At 34.5% G+C, this 19420-nt stretch overlaps 1 protein-coding gene across 1 annotated transcript; it reads left to right on the top strand.

Moving 5' to 3' along the window:
- The first annotated feature begins 18232 nt into the window (after nt 1-18232).
- Nucleotides 18233-18772, top strand: LOC140442143 (uncharacterized). Its single transcript, XM_072533219.1, has one exon. The coding sequence runs from the start codon at nt 18233-18235 to the stop codon at nt 18770-18772; it is 540 nt and encodes a 179-aa protein (XP_072389320.1).
- Nucleotides 18773-19420: the final 648 nt, after the last annotated feature.

The raw sequence follows: 19420 nt of genomic DNA, 5'->3' as shown, positions 1-19420 counted from the left end.
TTGCTAATTATCCGAAACTGGAAAAATAGAAGAAAATTTTTATATGAAATAAATATTGTTGTAAAGTTCATTTTTGTTATTGTATCACAAAAAATTATTAAAAAAAATAATTTCTTTAAACAAAAATTTTTTTTATTTATGTATGCCTCAACCTCATAGGGTCATTGGCGCTGTACAATTTAAAGTTTTACAATATATTTAGTACATTTATGGAATATAAGTATCATCTCAAATTTTTCATATCAGTTCCGTCACTTAATATTGCCTGTAAGGTATTTTGTCATTTATATTGAAGTCTCTCCATGCAATATAAAGGACATTCCAGTAAAATATGGCGAACACTGAGCATAATATCACATACGTAGCACTGTGGTTTTAATTCACTCTCCAGCAGATGTTTATGGGTGATGGCGGTGTGGCCTATTCTAAGACGAGATAGGATGGTTTGATGTATACGCTTATTTGGGGTTGATTTCCAAAGTAATATAGAATGTTTTAATTCTCGTAGTTTGGATGTTGACTGATTCCACTTGCTCTGCCAATCTTTGATTATAAAGTTCTTGATTATAGGTTTTATATCTAGATGTGGATTGCTTCTGATTTCTACAGCTTGCGGACTCGAGATTGCTAGTTTTGCCAAGGAATTTACTTCTTCATTACCAGCAATTCCGATATGGGAAGGAATCCATACAAAGTTGACATTTATGTTCATAGTTTGCAGTTGGCTTAATGCTGATTTAGTCAGTAGTGGACTTGGATTGCTAGGATATAAGTTATTTAGGGAAATTACAGAACTTAGGGAATCCGTAATATTGACAGGGTTTTTAATACTATTTTCTACCACAAAATTTATTGCATTAAGAATAGCGGTTAACTCGGCTGAGTAAATGGACGTTAATTTAGAGAGTTTCATTAATATTTTTGTTTTATTAGACATAAATGCTGCTCGCACTCCATATATAGTTTTAGAGGCATCGGTATATATAAGATTATGGTTACTGTATGTCATGAGTTCTTGGAGGACATGTATCTTGGAGGATATAATGCTTTGGGATGGTTATCTGCTTTTTTATATATGGAGAGTTTGGTATTGATAGATGGGATGGGTAAACAAAGATTGTTTAAACAATTATGCAGCTTTTAAATGAGAATATTTATATTTAGAGCGATAAAAGGTTCTCGTTTGGTAAGTTTAAAAAAAAAGTTTACAACATTGAAAAAATGTCTAGTTTATTTTATTATAAAACATTTTTACAGTACTGAAGACTAGCGCGAAGCTTCATACTGTTTTCTGTAGTGAATTAATATTTTTAAAATTGAATAAAGTAATTTTAAATAAAACAAATATCAATAGTCAGTGTAATCCAAAAAAAGAAATCCTATCAAGAATCGAACAAGCAAGGAAAGCATTCATGAGCATGAAAATATTTTTTACAAGATCAGACCTTAGTCTACAGCTTAGAATCCGAATGATCAGATGTTACGTTTTTTCTGTCTTACTGTATGGCTGTGAAAGTTGGACAATGGACTCTGAAATAGAAAAAAGAATAGATGCCTTTGAGATGTATATATACAGACGAATGTTGAGGATTCCATGGGTACAAAGAGTTACTAATGTTGAGGTACTTCGTCGCATGTGTAAACAAAAAGAATTACTAAGAATAATCAAAGAGAGGAAAATGCAATACTTAGGTCATGTGTTGAGAGGCGAAAGATATGAATTACTTTAAGTTATACTGGAAGGAATAGTACAGGGCAAAAGATCAGTAGGAAGACGCCAGAACTCGTGGCTGAAAGACCTGAGGAGATGGTTCGACCGCTCATCCGCAGAAATCTTTCGCGCAGCAGTTTCCAAAACTACAATTGCCATTTGGATTGCCAACCTTCGAAAGTAGACGGCGCGATGAGAAGAAGAAGAAAGTAATTTTATTATTTGTTAGTTAAGCTGTTAAGCGAAAAACATACTCTTGTTATTTGCTATCGGTGGTTGGATAATTTTCAGGATTTTAACCACAATTTTTAAAAATCAGGCTTTAATTAGAAAACTTAAGTTAACTCTCTAAAAATCACATAAGTTACTTTTAAAATAATAAGATATGCTTGTCATCAAAAGCCAAAAGCATATCAATAATGCTCAATTTCTCAAAAACCTGAATGTTTCCCAAGAATGCTCAATTTCTCAAGAACCTCAACTTTGTTAGGAAACCCACATTAAAGCCAAGTAAATATAACCAAACATAAAAGTCAAACAAATGTATTGCATACTTGGATTGTTCTTGACTTTCACTCGATAATAAAATTTACAAAATCGTCCATTATTAGTTTTGTATTTACAAAATTAAACGCTGAGGTTGCAGTAAACCTTACAACACCAAAATACTTAATTTTTTTTGGCTGAAATTTTTTAGAACAATAGCTAATACAGTGGGTGATCAAAATATTAGAGCCACCTAGTAAAATTAAATTCTTTTCCTAAAAGGGTATATAATTGAGCTGCATAATATATTAAGGCGTTTGTTTCCATTTGATTTTCTTTTAACACTTTATGAAAGTACACTAAATAGTCTGGCAAAAGTGTCAACACAGCGGGCGTGGCAATACGTGACTCAGATGCCATTGTTTGTTAGTGCTGTCCAGCCTAGCTTGCAACTCTTGTGCATATTATTTTGTATTCTTGGTGTTGGTGTTGAGAGAAATAATAAATAGTTTCCATTACACTCTAGTAATATTTTGGCAGTCGTATACTATTTTTTGTGAATTTAACAAACATTGCATGTTCGTTACACCAGTGGTAGCAGAACATCATGGGAAAAGCCAAAGACATCTCATAAAAGAAAATAGCGGAAATAAAAACTTTAATAATAAACACTAATCACTCCATAGTATCAATTTTTAAAATTTCAAGAGCAACTGTGGATCGCATAAAAGAAAAAAACTTGACGAAAATTTGGATTTACCCACGGCGCAAACAAACATGTGGTCGAAACAAAAATTGCAATACCACGAGATAAATATTGCCTTAGTAAACAAAAACAACCTGGAACGATTTTAACGAAAATGGCGCAGAAGTCTGCCATTCATATTTCACCAACGATAGCTCGTTAGCGAGAAAAGGATCTGTGGTTTTCAACCTGTCGCCCTGCTAAAAAGCCGTCACTTACACCAGTCATGAGGAAAAAAATGCTTCAGTGGGCTGAAGATCATAAAGGTTGGACCATTGTTGATTGGAATCGGGTAGATAACATTACTTAACATTGCTTTTCTTGTATGTAGTTTACAGTTGATTAATTTGTTCACGATTCCAAAATAATAATAATACTCCAGGTTTGTTTTTTGGACGAATCTATCGTGCAGATCCTTATGGATAAAGCTCAATTTATGACCATAAGACCTGTAGAATAATACAAAGCGTATTCAAGGACGGTAAAGTACCCACTGAGCATCATGGGGTGGTCTATTATAAGCAGTCAAGGAACTGGTAGACTCTAAATTGTTGAAGGAACAACGCGGCAGGACCAGTACTTGAGAGTACTGCAAGCAAAAATGCTTCCCCAGGTCCAGAAGTGGTTTCCGAATAAAGTTTCAACTTTATGCATATTTCAGAGCCTTGTCACAGGGCAAAATCTCTTACAAAATTCCTTGCTGACAACCTGGTTCTCGACTGGCCTGGTAATTGGCCAGATCTGAGTCCAATAGAAAATCTTTGGAAGCTTATGAAGAAAGAAATTTTTAACAAAATTATAGCCACAAAGAGCCAATTAATCCAGCGCTTATTAACAGTATGACACAGGAGTGAAACAATTTAACAAAATGGCCAGAAGTGTATAGAAAGCATGCCAAGAAGGTGTGAGGCAGCCATTGCTACAAAATGTGACACTACCAAATATTAGGCTTAAGACCTAATTTTAAGTGTTTTTATGTAAATTATTCGTTTCTTTTTTAATATTTGTAAACTTTATGAGGTTTTAATCGCATTAAAATACAATCAAGCACAAAAATATTTTATAGCTCAATTACATACCAGTATTAAATAAAAAGTAAAACTTTATGGGGTGGTTCTAATAATTTGATCACCCACTGTAGTTAGCATAAGAAAATTGCATGTTTCCAATCATACAGTTTAAAACGATGTTGGTATATAATTCATAAGAAAACATACACGAAAATAGAGTCAAAGAAATAAAAGCTGCAGATAATTGTCAATTAATAATTAATAAGAGAATTGTACCAATCACCATTAGTTATTGCACGGTACCCACTACAAGTGTTATACAAAGCTTAAATATATAAATTTTTTAAAGTCACAAACGAAATATAAAAGACTAGCATCATCTATTGCATCCACCAAAAGTGTAGATTATTCTTATAATCTAATCTTTAAGAAACTTCTAATTTTTTTATTTGTTGAAAAGTCATTGAGTAAATCGATAGTAGAGTTAATAAAAAAATAAATTGATTTCCAAGGTAATCAAAATACCATGTAGTCTATGGGTAAAAAATTCTTAAGTCCGCAAAGTTGCGTTATCTCTACTAAAAAGTGATTGTAAAGAAATGTAAAAAAAGGCTGAAGCAGTCACGTTATACCATTAAATGGAGGATAACGTAAAAAGTGTGATAAAGTGTTACAGAGTTGAAGTTAGCTCAAAAGAACAGCTTGTTTTAAATTCAAAATAGATATCAGCTAAGTAAATTACATATTTATAGATTTTTTTCTGCTTTTATTTCTATTTTTATAATGCTTTATGTATTTAGGAACAAATTTAAGGTGACTAAAAATACCGCATTGAAAATTGACCCTTTTTGAACATCACCTATACCAAGTTTTCAATTTCTAACAGGATAGTTACGACTCTATCTAACAATATTATATCTTACTCGTACGTTAAAATAAACAATAGAGGTTACAAACAATTATGCACTACTGCTAAGAATGAATAGAATTGTTAATGACATACAACCCTCTTTATCATAATAAAACAATACCACTTGCACTGTGACAATTAAAAAATTCAGTTTCAGGAGATCTGTATCTGTAGAGTAAGGAGGTCGAAATAAGTCCCACAGCACTTAGGCCACAATTGACCCATTGTGCATTCTCCTAAGAGGCTATCGTTCTTAGCTCATTGTCCATCCTGCTATTTCTAGGAAGGTGGACTAGTTGCCAGGGGATATCTCCCTTATATGGGCAGGTGTGAGCCAGGACTTGCCGAATGCGTACTCTCGTATTTACGATAACTCCGGACATTCACATAGGAAATACTCTACAGTTTCGTCTTCTCATTCACACTTCCTACTTAGAGGTGGGTCTTATAGTCCCAGTGTGTGGAGGTGTTTGCTTAGCTGACTATGACCAGTTAAAAACCAGTTATTTTGGTCTTAGTTATCCAAGGTTCTTGGATTAGTACTATTCCAGCCTTCGTTACATCCAGGTGGTGGCATAGTGTCGCCGTTGCCACCTTTTGTGTTGAAGGTTGCATTGAATAATAGTCACCTTATTTTTCCCGACGTCCTTGTCCATGGCTTAGGTGTCGTTACGGTTCTTTAAGGTATCCATTTGCTCCTCGGTTAAGGAGGAGGCAGCCTTAGTCGTTTCGGCGCCTCCTCTACAGAGTTCGTCAACCACTGTCTGATGGTAATCTCCCTGCTGTGGGTTCAGGGGTGTCTGTCTGTTTGACTGGGAGTGTCTGAGGTTCCTGGTTCCGAGGAGGTATCCTCCACGTTGTTGGTGTTTGCTTTTAGAGTCAATGAGGTAAACGTGTAGCTTAGCCTCATTGCCCTTTTCCTAAGGACATACATGTCCTCGTCACCGATTCCGAAGACAAACAGGTGTCTTTTGGGATCTCTTTTCACCTCATAGTGGAAGGTGCACTACTTTCTGGGTCATCAGAATGGACAATAGCAATTTTTCGGGATCCATAGAAAGGCTTTGGTAAGCTTCGGAAGCTTATCCTGACTGACAACAGCTACTGATGTCTCCTTCCACAGTTTGAGGCCAGCTGTAACCTTTTCCAGCCATGCAAGCGCCTCATCGTTATCATAGACTACTCTGATGATCTCATTAGAGTAAGTCCACGATTTCAACGTGGGCTTTTTTACCTGGCTACTGGAGGTGGACCAACTCTGTCCAATTACTCGTTCAAACTGCGTTTGATAAGGTTTGCCCGGTTAACAATAACCTTTTCGTACGGATTTACCTTATCTATAATAGCGACCTTAAGATGTTTAAAGCGGCTTTTTTTTTAAACTTTGGGAAGAGACAGCGGCGTTTCCACCGCTGCGTGACTTCTTATGCTTCTGCGGCGTGCCCTCCGTGGAAGTACTTGAGTGAAGGCGCTTTACACCGGGGGCTATCGGTCCCTGTCCTCTTTTGGAGGTAAAACCGTTGTCAGCCTTTAACGTTGACACCTTTACCTTTATTTTGTGAGGGACTGGAGAGAAATGAGCTGTTCTCACGGGTGCTCTTCCCATCGCCTCTCTGGCCTTCCTCCTTTTTGACTTAGCGCTACAAATTTCTTCAGCGCTTTGGCCGATTCCCCTGAGGTGGTCCTTGCCCAGCCTTCGCTTGGGCCGAAATTTGAGATAAACATTGCTGTCCATCCTCAATGCCGGCTTTAGGCTGAGGTGAACGTTTTGATCCAGCCTTGTTAAGATGTCATTTCCATCTTGTCTTGCCAAGCCATGCAAGAATGTGGACTTAAGTTCTTAAATGATGGTTCTGAAACATTAATTCGGGGTTTCCTGAAGTAAATCAGCTATAGATCTAACAATTTGCTCAAGAGATATTTATTATACGTGCTATTGGCACACCGAAAATATAAGTCTGAATTCAGATCACTATCCAGTAGTTATGGAGTTTATACATGATAGTAACGTAAATACCTATAATGATAATAATGATATAATTAAAAATAGAATTAAATGGGATATTAAAAAAGCGGATTGTACAGTTTTTTCTTATCTCTTAAACAATGAAAAAAGACAATATAGGAGAAAATATAGAACAAGAATATCAAATATTTTACGATTCTACAAATTAAGCTAGTAAAATCAGCATCATAGAGAAGAGAAAAATGACCAATTCCCATATATACTGTGCTGCAAAATTTATAAACTGTACAGTAATAGAGTTTTGTTTATTCAAATTGACAACAAACTAGTGGGCCCCAGTATAACATACACTGGGATACCCCAAGGAAGTATCCTAACCCCAATATTATATGCTATTTATACTTTGGATATATGTAAAAGCATAGTAAGTAGTAACCAAGGTAAAGTACTACAGTTTGCAGATGACGTATGTATTTACGTAGACCAAGAGGAGGTAGAAAATGATTGCAACATGATAAATGAAGTGTAAAATTGTTTACTTGATGACTTGTATCAGTTAAATTTAATAATATCTGTAAAGAAAACACAAGTTTGCATATTTTCCAGAAAGCAAAACCTTCCAAAGTTAGTAAAATAGAAAACTTACAGTTTAAAGTTCAACCTAAAGTTAAGTATTTGGGGATGATACTAGATAGAAAAATGAGCTGGAAAAATCATATTGAATATGTTGTGACAAAAGCTGAAAAAGGTTATAATGCATTACGAGCAGTAAGTCACATAACTTTGCTAAAACTATGCGAAAAGTTTATAATTAAAACCATTGTTAAAGAGAGTTTAATAGGGGATAAGTGTCAAAAAGTTTTTATAGATGATCTAACGAGTGAATATTGGCAGAAAAAAACCTACTTTACTACTTGTTGAAACCTACAATAACTTGCGCCAATTTAAAAATAAATTATACACATCAAGAATATCACCCATATTTCAAATATATCTAAATAGTATTTCTAATATATAGCCAATTTACATGAAAGATTATTCGAGTTTCTCAGCGAATCTAAGGAACTCTATGTTTAATATAGATATAGAAATACTGTGCCCAAAATATTACCAAATTTATACAGATGCCTCAAAAATTAACTCTAAAGTTGCTGCTGCTTTATGGGACCCTAAAACACAATACAAAGAAGGAATAGGTCTAGATACAGATACCACGGTATTTACAGGAGAATTAATAGCAATATTAAGAGCAATGCAGTACATAGCAACGATCACCAATAATGATCGATTCGTGATACTTTCAGATAGCAAAAGTGCTCTAACTAAATTGTAGAAGTGGACAAAACATTACAATCAAATCATTAAAGAAATAATAAAAAACTTTATTGAACTCAAATCCAAAGGTAAAGAAATATTATTATGTTGGATAAAATCCCATTGCAATTTAAAAAATGATGAAATTGTAGACAAACTAGCAAAGAGTGCTACAGAATTAGATACTAACTATGAATATAAATTAACACTAAATGACGTTTATGCTTATATTAATATTAATAAAATCAACAACTGGAAAGAATGGTATATTAATTCCAAAAAGGGAGTGTATTATAAAACTATCCAAACAGAGATCTTATCTAAAAGCTGTTTAGTGACTATCAAGGCAACACGGTCTTTATATCATATACCTATATGTAGACTTAGGTTTGGCCACTCCTTAGTTCCACAACATAAACATAAAATAGGACTGTCAGACACAAACTGTTGTGAATGTGGGGAATTAGGATCCGCAGAACATATGATATTAGATTGTAAATTAGAAAAAAAGAAATATATTATTTTATAGATCAAATTTATATTACACGATATATAAGAAAACTTTTTAATCTACAAGCTTTGATTGCTACTGAGGATAAAATTATCTATGAGATCCTAATATTAAACATTATTATTAATATAAAACTAAAATTGTGAAATTTTATTGTGAAAGTTAAAATATAAAAAAATATATATAAATTATTTAAAAAAAGAGTAAATAAAAAAAATAAAATTAAATTAAAAAAAAATTAAAAAAAAACACACACAAAGAAGCCCTAAACCTCCGAGGTTTAGGCCCTAGCGCTGTGTTAAAAAAAATTATATAATTTAATAGTTATTAGTAGGTAGTATTAATATTTAAGTTCTTCCTGTAATTCAATGAGCTTATCTTCAGTTACAAGCGTTCTTACGTTATAAGTGGCAATATGCAATGTTCGTTGTCCATGGTAGCCGTGTCTATCCCGGTGATTCTTTACACCCTCTGTCCTTGGTCCAATCTGGTAGCTACCGTCACCAGGGACCGTTGGGCCGCCGGGGACTAAGGGCCTTTTTCTAGTTTGTGTCATGTCATTTACGGAGAAAATTAGCCATTTCACTACCACGCTGTGCGGGTTGGTAGCGGGATGTGGTAAGGATTGGAAAATGGGTAGGAAGATAGGTTAGGGACCTGGCCTCTCCTAAAGGCTTGGACATAGGAGAAAGTCAGTAGCTAGCGTACGGCAGGGACGCCACTCCCTGTAGCAGCCTGTCCTCTACCGGGATCATAGAGGAGTGCTATCCTCTACCGCACCTTGGAGCCAGCGTTAAAATTCTGATTGAGAGCCATAGCATCGATCAAGTAATAGCTTACAAGTATTTAGGGCATGAGATTTGCTTAGGCCGAGATAATCAGACAACTGAAATACAAAGAGGGATAGGTCTCACATGGGCTGCCTTTGGTAGATTGAATAACATTTTCAAGTCTATTATCCCAGTTTGTTTAAAAAGAAAGATTTTTAACCAGTGCGTTTTACCACTTCTTATGGTACACATATGGTGCAGAAACACTGACTCTGACAAAAAGAACAATAGATAAAATAAGAGTTACACAACGCACTATGGAAAGATCAATATTAGGTATTACCATCAGAGATAAAGTACCAAACCTAGAAATAAGAAGAAAAACAGGAGTCACAGATGCAGTGGAAAAAATAGCCATGGTTAAATGGGCTTGGGCCGAACATGTTGCCAGATTATCAAATGATAGATGGACCAGAAAGATTCTGGAATGGCGACCAAGGCAAGAGGCATATCGAAGCAGAGGACGACCACCGACTAGATGGACGAATGATATCAAGCGCATCACCACAAACTGGATGCAAGAAGCACAAGATAGAAATAGGTGGAACATTTAACGGGAGGCCTACATTTAGCAGTGGACAAATATAGGCGAATTGATGATGATGATGATTAATATTTAGTATAGCATATAGTATTTTTTGTCTAATTCTTCAACAAAAACAAAAAAAAAACACGCTCACTAAAATATATGTAGATAATATGTATAATATGTGTGAATTACTATTGTAAATCATTATTATCAAATAGGTTATAAATATTCATAAATATAATGAGTATAAGAGATATATTATAAGAGTAATTTTAGTTCGGCTAATTCTTTAAATCCACAGTCAAAAGAAACCAATAGCACACACACACACACACATTCTTTTGTAATTATATCTTTAAAACATTGTATATAAATAATATCCTTTAAATATAATGAAAAACAGTAAATAAGAAAATTGCAACCCCGGCTCTGTTGCGATCCAAATCGGATGTTTGGTGGTATAACGATCAGAATCGTTGTCATGTTTTCTTTATAATTTCCTTTTTACGAAAAGTCAGCTTCCGGCAATGGGCTTTTTGCAAGGCGAATCCAATAAAACCAAACGTCGGATAATTGCTTTTCAACATGTATTTAGCTGTCTCGACAAAGTAGATTATCTTCATAGTTTCCCTTAGGTGCATGAATCTGTTTACGTTAAATATTCGGTCTGTTGTCTTCGAAAAAAACATGTGTTGATAATATGCATACGTGTCAGTGCAAAAAATTAACTGAATTTTGTATCTGCAAAAAACGAAACGATTTTGTATGGTCATTACTGATTAGTAATACTAGTATATTGATTAGACTTTCACGTTTAATTCATTTTATGTACTTAATGGATATATTGTAAACGAAACTTGTGTTATAGTATAATACTAAATTTCAAGAAATAGTGATAACCATTCTTAAAGTATTCTTAGTCTTCCAGTGGCGTACAGAAATTTTTTTGTAAGATTGAGCGATAGCGCTACTTGTGTTGAAAAATTTTTCTCTAGAAGCTCTCCCTAGCTCTAATAGACTACAAGCACTAGGAATATTTTTAATGAGTAATTTGAATTAGCATGAATTACATATAAAACAATACTACAACATGTAATAACATTTTAAGAAACTATGCCGTAACTATGGCAATTACAACGCCACGCTTGCCGAGCGGGTTGGCGAGTTTAGATTTCAGCCGCCCCTAACCTGGAGTCAGACGCTATTTGCAACCATCCATTCTGGATCAGACACTGCTTGATTCTATACCAGCCCTAAAATCACGGGATTGCCACTTCCGCCATCCACACAGTACCGAAGGTTTGCTTCTCCGCCGTGGTCTGCCGTTGTGGTCTTCATCCGTAACCCTGGACAAGGGACCCTAAACAGGTGCTAGTTTCCCGCGTCAGGAAACCCCTGGAATCTGCGGAGGGCAGCGAACGATTCCTTTTCCCTGATAGGACTGTCCGAAGAGTTCCTACCAGTTACCCGCTATAATATTTGATATAAGTTAAAATAAAACAAATTAGTGATTTTTACGCCTTGAGAATACGTAAACGAAGGTACAGAAATGTTTGATTGTGATCACTTCAAATACGTGTATAAAATCTATAATAAGTATAAATTACATATAAAACAAATCTGATCATACATCGTATGTATATATATATATATATATATATATATATATATATATATATATATATATATATATATATATATATATATATATATATATATATATATATATATATATTGTCATACTTCTTCTTTCCCAACCAAAGAAAAAAATAAATAAAAAGATCCATCGGAATAAAATTTTAAGATATCATTATAAACAAAATGTATATAGTAATTTAAGATAAGATTTAGTGTAGATAAGAATAAAAATTTGTTTGGCAAACGACCTTTTCCGTTTCCAACAAAATTATCAAAAAACCCCTTTGTGTAGAATTAGAAGACATTTTACCTGTAAGTTAATCTTGTCATTGTTTGTGTATTAAATGACTATATTCTAATCTTTGAAAACAGGTATAGATTGTGTATTAACAGACTGAGGATAGAAAAATCAATTTTTGTTTATTCTTTCTCTGAAACAGTAATTTGGTCTTCCCAAATTCCCAAATGATACACAGAATTTTTAGAACAAACATTAACAGTAGTTAACAAGATTTGAGCTTTTGATTGGATAGTCGTTTTTGAATGGTAATGGGGTTAGCCTGATTAGGAGACGGGGAGAGGCAGTTGTAATTTGGTCATCGAAGAAAACAGTCGTTTGTGAGAAGATAGGAGGTGTTTCGTGAGTTTGGATACCGGCATTGTGAATAGAAGTGAATAGTTTTGCAGAAGGAGATAACAAGTAGATTAAAAGAGGTCCTTGTATCTACCGTGGGCATTTTGTGAAGTATATGTGAAAGTAGTTTTACGGCATCAAGTTGACAAAAAGAGGTTCTTGGGGCATAAATAAGTAGCTGAGTTTTTGGAGAAGTGAATCAGGTGTTTTTGTGTAGTCTGCAGGAGGTTTGCAGAGACGTTAGGAAGGAGCCGAGGTGCCAAAGAGGAGAGATCATATCGTTGAGGAGACTGGATTTTTGGGTATGTGCCAACATACAATGCAATAAGAAAAAAAAACTGTAAGTGTTTTGTACAATTGAAATTGGTATCTGTGAAGGATCTGTGTTCACATCATGGTCATTATCATTAAAATTGAAGAATTAAAATTAAAGAATTGAGTTTTGTTTGATTAATCAAAAGTTAAAGTTTTGTTGTTTTTTGTTTCAAGTAAAGGAAAGTTTAAGAAAAATTGGTTTTCACTTATTATAAATCTTATGTAGATTTAAAATCTTATTATTATAAAAATTTCATTTATTTTCTTGTATGCTGATTGATAAGATAACGGCAGAAGTTGAAAATTGTTGTATTCCTTTTTTATATAAAATAAAGAATACTTAATTTTTGTAATATACTATTTTCTTTTATTATTATCCTTCTTCTATATCTCGATAAAGGACAACTAGAAAATCTTTGAATCCATCGAACACAGGTAATATAAGGAGTCTTATTTTACATTTGATAACAATGAAATTATAATTTTTTATTGGCTCAATAAATTAAAATCTAAGTCAAAATAAACAACCCTAACAATATATATATATATATATATATATATATATATATATATATATATATATATATATATATATATATATATATATATATATATATATATATATATATATACCGTAAATTTATGCCATTAATAGTTCGTTCGGTTGGATTCAAAATAAACAAACCATAAATAACGTAAAGGCACTGAACTGGAGTCATAAATAAATTCCTAACGATTTAGATAGCACCGGCGAAAAGGTAAATCACAATTGAGGAATCAGTACTGTACTTACAGTCGGCGGCAGGTAGTCACAGGTAATGACGTTCCTTCATAGAACGGTCATCAATAAAGGCACTTGACAGGGTCATTAGGTATAATGGGACTTCTCAAGCAGCGTAAATGATTTAAGTAAGGTAACGAATTACGGTGGATTCAATCAGCACATCAATCATCAAATTAATGAAGGTACAGGTGATACATCAGGTTAATCGTCACACTAGACTAGACTGGAATAGAATAGACTGAACTGATGGAGGAAGGAAACGACAAACAGAATTAACTCAGTGTCATCGAATTGGAAGACGTCTGTACGACAAAAGAGAAAATATTTAATGTAGGAAGTACTGTATAAAGATAGATGGATAATGGTGAATTGAAATTCCAAGGTTTCCAAGTCCAAGGGTTTGTGTGTCTTAAGTCTTCTCACTTCCCTACTGTTAGAGTAGTCGAGTAGGTTTATTGCACTAGAATTTAGGTGAATTTCTAACCACTTTAAATGCCTATTACTACACTTTTTATTCCTTCGCTCACAACACTTACTGATAGATCACGATGTATGACTTCATTAGGGACATAGTATGGTGCATTAACAGTCTGCCTAAGGACCTTCGATTGGAACCTCTACAGGATTTTAATATTGGAATAGCTTACACACCCCCTCAGTCGAATGTCATAGGTCCAGATGGGTTTTAGAATTACTTTATACACTAATAATTTATTTTCCAGAGATAGTTCAGAACTTCTTCAAAGTAGCCAATAAAGTTCTTAATTTTAATATAGGTTGATTTCGTTTATTAAAGATGTGGTTTCTCCAAGTAAGTCGTCTATTAAGATAAATAATAAGGTATTTTGCACTATGGAATTGCGGTATATCTTGACTGTTTAGTTATACATGTGGACGTGTACATTCATTAACCTTCATTCGACATTTTCTTAACCACATCTGGATGGTGTTTACATAGACTTGTAACCTTCTAGATGCTTCAATCGAATTTGTGTGCCAAGAGAGCATGACGGTGTCATCAGCAAATGTTGCCAAGGAACACTGATCAGAAGTGGGTAAGTCGGCCGAGTATAAGAGATATAAGAGTGGACCAAGTACACTATCTCGAGATACTCCAGAGTATATAGATCTCAATGCTCTTACTACCGTAGGTACCGTATTTTATCTGGAAATATCTGTTTGTTATGTAGGATTTGAATATCCTATAGTATTCAGATGGTAGTTGTTGTTTAATTTTATACAGTAAGCCTGTATGCCACACTTTATCAAAAGCTTGTGAGATGTTCAAGAAGACAGCAGAACAACAGCACTGTTTTTTAAATCCTGGTTTATGATATTAAGAACACTGTGCACTTGGTCAAATGCGGCATGTTTTTGTTAAAAACCAAATTGGTATTTAGGAACTAATCAGTTTTATTTTCTAGAACTGAATTTCTTTATTATTAGTTTCTCAAGAATTTTAGCAAAAATCGCTAATAGACTAATGGATCTATATGAAGTTACGGATTCTAAAGATTGCATATTTTATGGATTAAAATAACTTGAGCCACTTTCCACTATGATGGAAAATATCCTTATCTTAATACCGTGTTGTAGATTTGTGATAAAAGGATCGGATTTTGTGATAATTGAGATAAGACGAATTAAGTAATCAGTTCATAACCAGAAGATTTCTTTTTATTAGTATTAAGTATTGCGTCAACATCACCATCAAGAGAAGAAAGTTGGAATATTTTGGTCATGTGATGAGAGGGAAAAAGTACCGATTGCTCCAGTTAATTATCCAAGGAAAGATTCAGAGCAAACGAAGCGTAGGGAGACGACGTATATCTTGACTGCGCAATTTAAGAGACTGGTTCCAGTGCACATCTAACCATTTATTTAGAGCAACAGCTTCAAAGATACGAATAGCAATGATGATTGCCAAACTCCGTAGCGGAGAGGGCACTTATAGAAAAAAATTGCGTCAATACTTTCGGTTTTTCTAAAAGGTTTGATAGGCAGAGACTGTTATGGGCAGTCCAAATATCTATGAATATTTTCCTCTTTCTTTGGTTGTAACTCACAGGGAAATGGAGTAAAGGTAGTTTCTAAATGTTAGAGAAATATAATTGCCTTTTCGTCATCAGTGCGTGCCCAATGTCCGTTACTTATTTTGATAGGTGGTATATGTTGTTGTGGTCGTAACAATTTTCTAGTAGTCTTCCAAAGGGTGTAATCTGTGGCTTCTAATGGCGATAACTCTCTTAGGTATTTTGCAGTTGATGTATTTTTAGACCACTTTTTTTCAGGTCTTTTGCTGTTTTGTTAAATGCAGCTTTATTGGTCGGTTTTCGATTGTTTTGCCAAGTCTTTCTAATTTTTCTCTTTTTTCAATTTTGTAGTTAGTGGCCTTGGGATAAAACTCCTTGTTAGGTTAATTATTGATTGGTGGGGTAGATTCCCAGCACGTTTTCTGTATACATGTTGTGAGATGATGTATAGTAGTGTCTAGATCACTTTTTATCTTTTGACATAAGTTTATGTTTAAGTTATTAGTAATGGTTTCTTTAAATAAAGTCCAATTGGTTTTTAATGAATGAAGTGTAGGAGGTCTAGGTAAATAAATTATTTCAGAAAACAGGGTGAGAAATACTGGTGAGTTATTGGATGTTAAGTCGAAGCATGATTTAGTTGTTAGGTGATTATCTACTATACCTTTGGCTATACAGAAATCAAGAAGATCTTGCAGATGTCTTCTGTCTGTTGGCCAATATGTAGATTCACCTAGGAATAACTTTTGAAATTATTAATATTAACTACCTGAAGTAGTTGTTGGCCACGTGGATTCATCAATCTAGAGTTCTAAAAAGGATGTTTTGAATTGTAATCACCACCGGCTAGGAACCTTAATCCAACTGACTTAAAAAATTCAGAAAATTGATTGATTAATTTGTTTTTATTGTGTAGTGTGACATTACTATGTTTGTGACCTGCATGTGCGGTATTTTAGTTACCTGTAGTTCGTAATGTTTTATACTGCTTATATTTATTATAGCGAAACCTCCGTGTGCAGTATCATCAGGATGATGTGTTGTTAGACAAGAGCACAAGCCTCGAGATTTTCCAGGGTTCCGGACACAACTGCGCGACAAGAAGAGTATTCATGTGCTCCAGAAACCAGGTGGGCTTCAAACGACCCGGACGTACAACTGCCTCAGGCAGGATACCATCTGGACCGGAAGCCCTGCCATAGCCACTTTATCCAACGTAAAGGAAATCCCACGCTCAGCCTCGACGTCTCTGCGTACATCATGCCACAGTCCTAAAAACAGTTCGGTGACTGTCTCCAGCTTCTGGTGCAATTACATGTCATACGGAGCACAGGCGTCGAAATGCTTTATTGCGATCTTAGACTCTTCACATGAGACGTCCACGTGTAGCTTGTCACACAGTCCTCTCCAGTGCGTCTTCTTCTCAGCTCGGATCCTCCTATTCAACTACTTCTTTCTCGCATGATAAGACATATTCACACATTCCACCTCTTCAGCGCTTCGACGTATTATCTCGCCCACATTACCCAATCATCAGTGAGTAACTGGTAGACCTGGTATCACAGTGCACATTAGGGCGAGACTAAAAGCACCATCTTTTACCCGGCCATGCGTAATACTGTCCCTATTTTTTCTATACTACTTACATTGCTATTATGGTATAATCTGTGTTTGAGTTCGCAGTGTGTGAAAGTGTTTTCGGGAGCAAACGACCCCTTTATCTAAAATTATTGTTTTATCAATTCAAACTTACATAATAAAAGGTTTATTTTATAAAAATCATGAATGTGTTGCTTGTGTGAGTCCATTTCAAAAGGTAAAAGAAATAATAAATTAGACTTACTCACAATCAATTTAATTTACCTAATCAGACGACCGGTGATTACAGACCGGTTACATTTACCTATCTCTACTTCATTGGATAAAATCTGTCTCCTCAAGAACTTCCCCGTTTACGGTTAAACAATTACAATAGTTGACTGAGTTCTCCAATCAACAATACAAGATAGTTTGAACCATGTTCTTTCAACCATCAATTAATAGAGTACCGGCATCATTTATTTAACTTTGTATCGTGACCTGAAGATGCTTTGCATATTATAGAAAGCGAAACCGGTCGTCTGATTAGTTAAATTAAATTGATTGTCTAAGTCTAATTTATTATTTCTTTTACCTTTTGTTTATTTTATAATTTAAAAACTATTTTAATTTCTTGTAGTTACTATTAATCTCGTAATGATTTTCTTTCACTTGCTTAAATTTCTATTTTTCTGACACTCTCTAGCGATATAATTTTACATTACTTCTCGCTTTATTTCATCTATACCCAAGCGATGCACATTCGCCTCCCCTATCTGAATTTTTTTGTTTTATGAAAACAAAGTTCGACGTTAAATTCAAATATCTGAAAAATGTTGCAAGCATAAATTCTAGCATCATACTTTTCATCTGTTTCTATACGCTTACACTTTTAATCCGATGGATAGGATTTGCGACATCGTAAAGAGTCGTCTGCAAAAATCAAATCAGTCACTAGCGTCAGCTGCAATTTCAGATATACGAGTAACAATAAATAAACTAGTAGCGATGCTTTCAAACTAATATTATATTTAAGTACAAAATAGAATAAGCACTTTTCTTATTTTTTATATCGTATGTTGTGTAATATGTGTTCTAAAAATACGTGGAACATTCTTTAACTACAGTCTTATAAACGCACATGCCCCCACTGAGGATAAAACAGACACAGAAAAAAAAGAATTCTATGAGAAACTAGAACAAACATATTGACAGTGAATAATGACGCTAAGTTGATTATGGGAGACATGAATGCCAAGGTAGGACAAGAGGAGATGTACAGACCAACCATAGGACCTTACAGCATACACAAAGAATGTAATGATAATGGGACGAGACTTGTAAATCTCGAAGCATCTCTGAACATGACGATCAGTAGTACATACTTTCAACATAAACGTATACATAAAGTGACGTGGACATCCCCAGATCATCAGACCCAAAATCAGATAGACCACGTACTGATTGATTTAAGACATGGATCAGATATACTAGACTGCAGAAATTATAGAGGTGCAAATATTGACTCCGATCACTATCTCATAGCTGGACGTATCAGAGCACGTATATCAAACGCCAGGAACGATAAAACTAAACCAAAAATAATCAAATATAATGTTGATAAATTAAAGTGTACTGAAGTCGAAAGAAACTTCCAAATATGCTTAGATCGTAAAATATCAGAACATCCCAGAAGTGAGGTATATCCCACTGAACTTAACACAAATTGGAAGTTTATGAAAACCACGCTCAAAGGGACAGCGAAACAACTGGTTTGATGAGGAATGCCAACGAGTAACGAAAGAGAAAAACGACGTGTATCTGAAAATGATCAGCAGAAGGACTAGGAGCAATGTTGAAGAATATCGAGTAAAGAGACGAGAGTAAAAACAAAAACACAAACACAAAAAGCGGCAACAAATCAATAAAGATTTCGAAGAAATGGAAAACTTTAATAAAGAACACGAATACAGAAAATTTTACAAACAGGTTAACACAAAAAGAAAAGTTTTCAAGCCACAAGCGAACCAAGTCAAGGCCCTTAACGGAATTGTTTTAAACAAGAGAGTGGAAGTACTAGAAAGATGGCAGGAACATTTTAGTACGCTACTTAATGGAGAAAGTAGAGCTGAAGGTAGATATGATATAGAAATAGAACAGGAGGATACTGAACTATCAACTTTGGAAGAAATAAACAAAGCAATTCAGTCTCTAGCCAGAAATAAGTCACCCGGAGCAGACAACCTACCCGCAGAAATATTTAAATGTGGTGGTCAAACATTTGTAACCCTCCTTCACAAACTACTAATACAGGTATGGCAAGAACGGGCGTTACCAGAAGATTTAAATACTGGAATTATATGCCCCATACACACAAAAGGAAACGTTCTTGAATGTTCCAACTTTAGAGGGATTTCCCTTCTTAA

This window comes from Diabrotica undecimpunctata, chromosome 5 (assembly GCF_040954645.1).
Source record: "Diabrotica undecimpunctata isolate CICGRU chromosome 5, icDiaUnde3, whole genome shotgun sequence".
Classification (NCBI taxonomy): Eukaryota; Metazoa; Arthropoda; class Insecta; order Coleoptera; family Chrysomelidae; genus Diabrotica; species Diabrotica undecimpunctata.
Note: the sequence above shows the minus strand (reverse complement) of the source record. Positions and strands in the feature narration are given on the sequence as shown.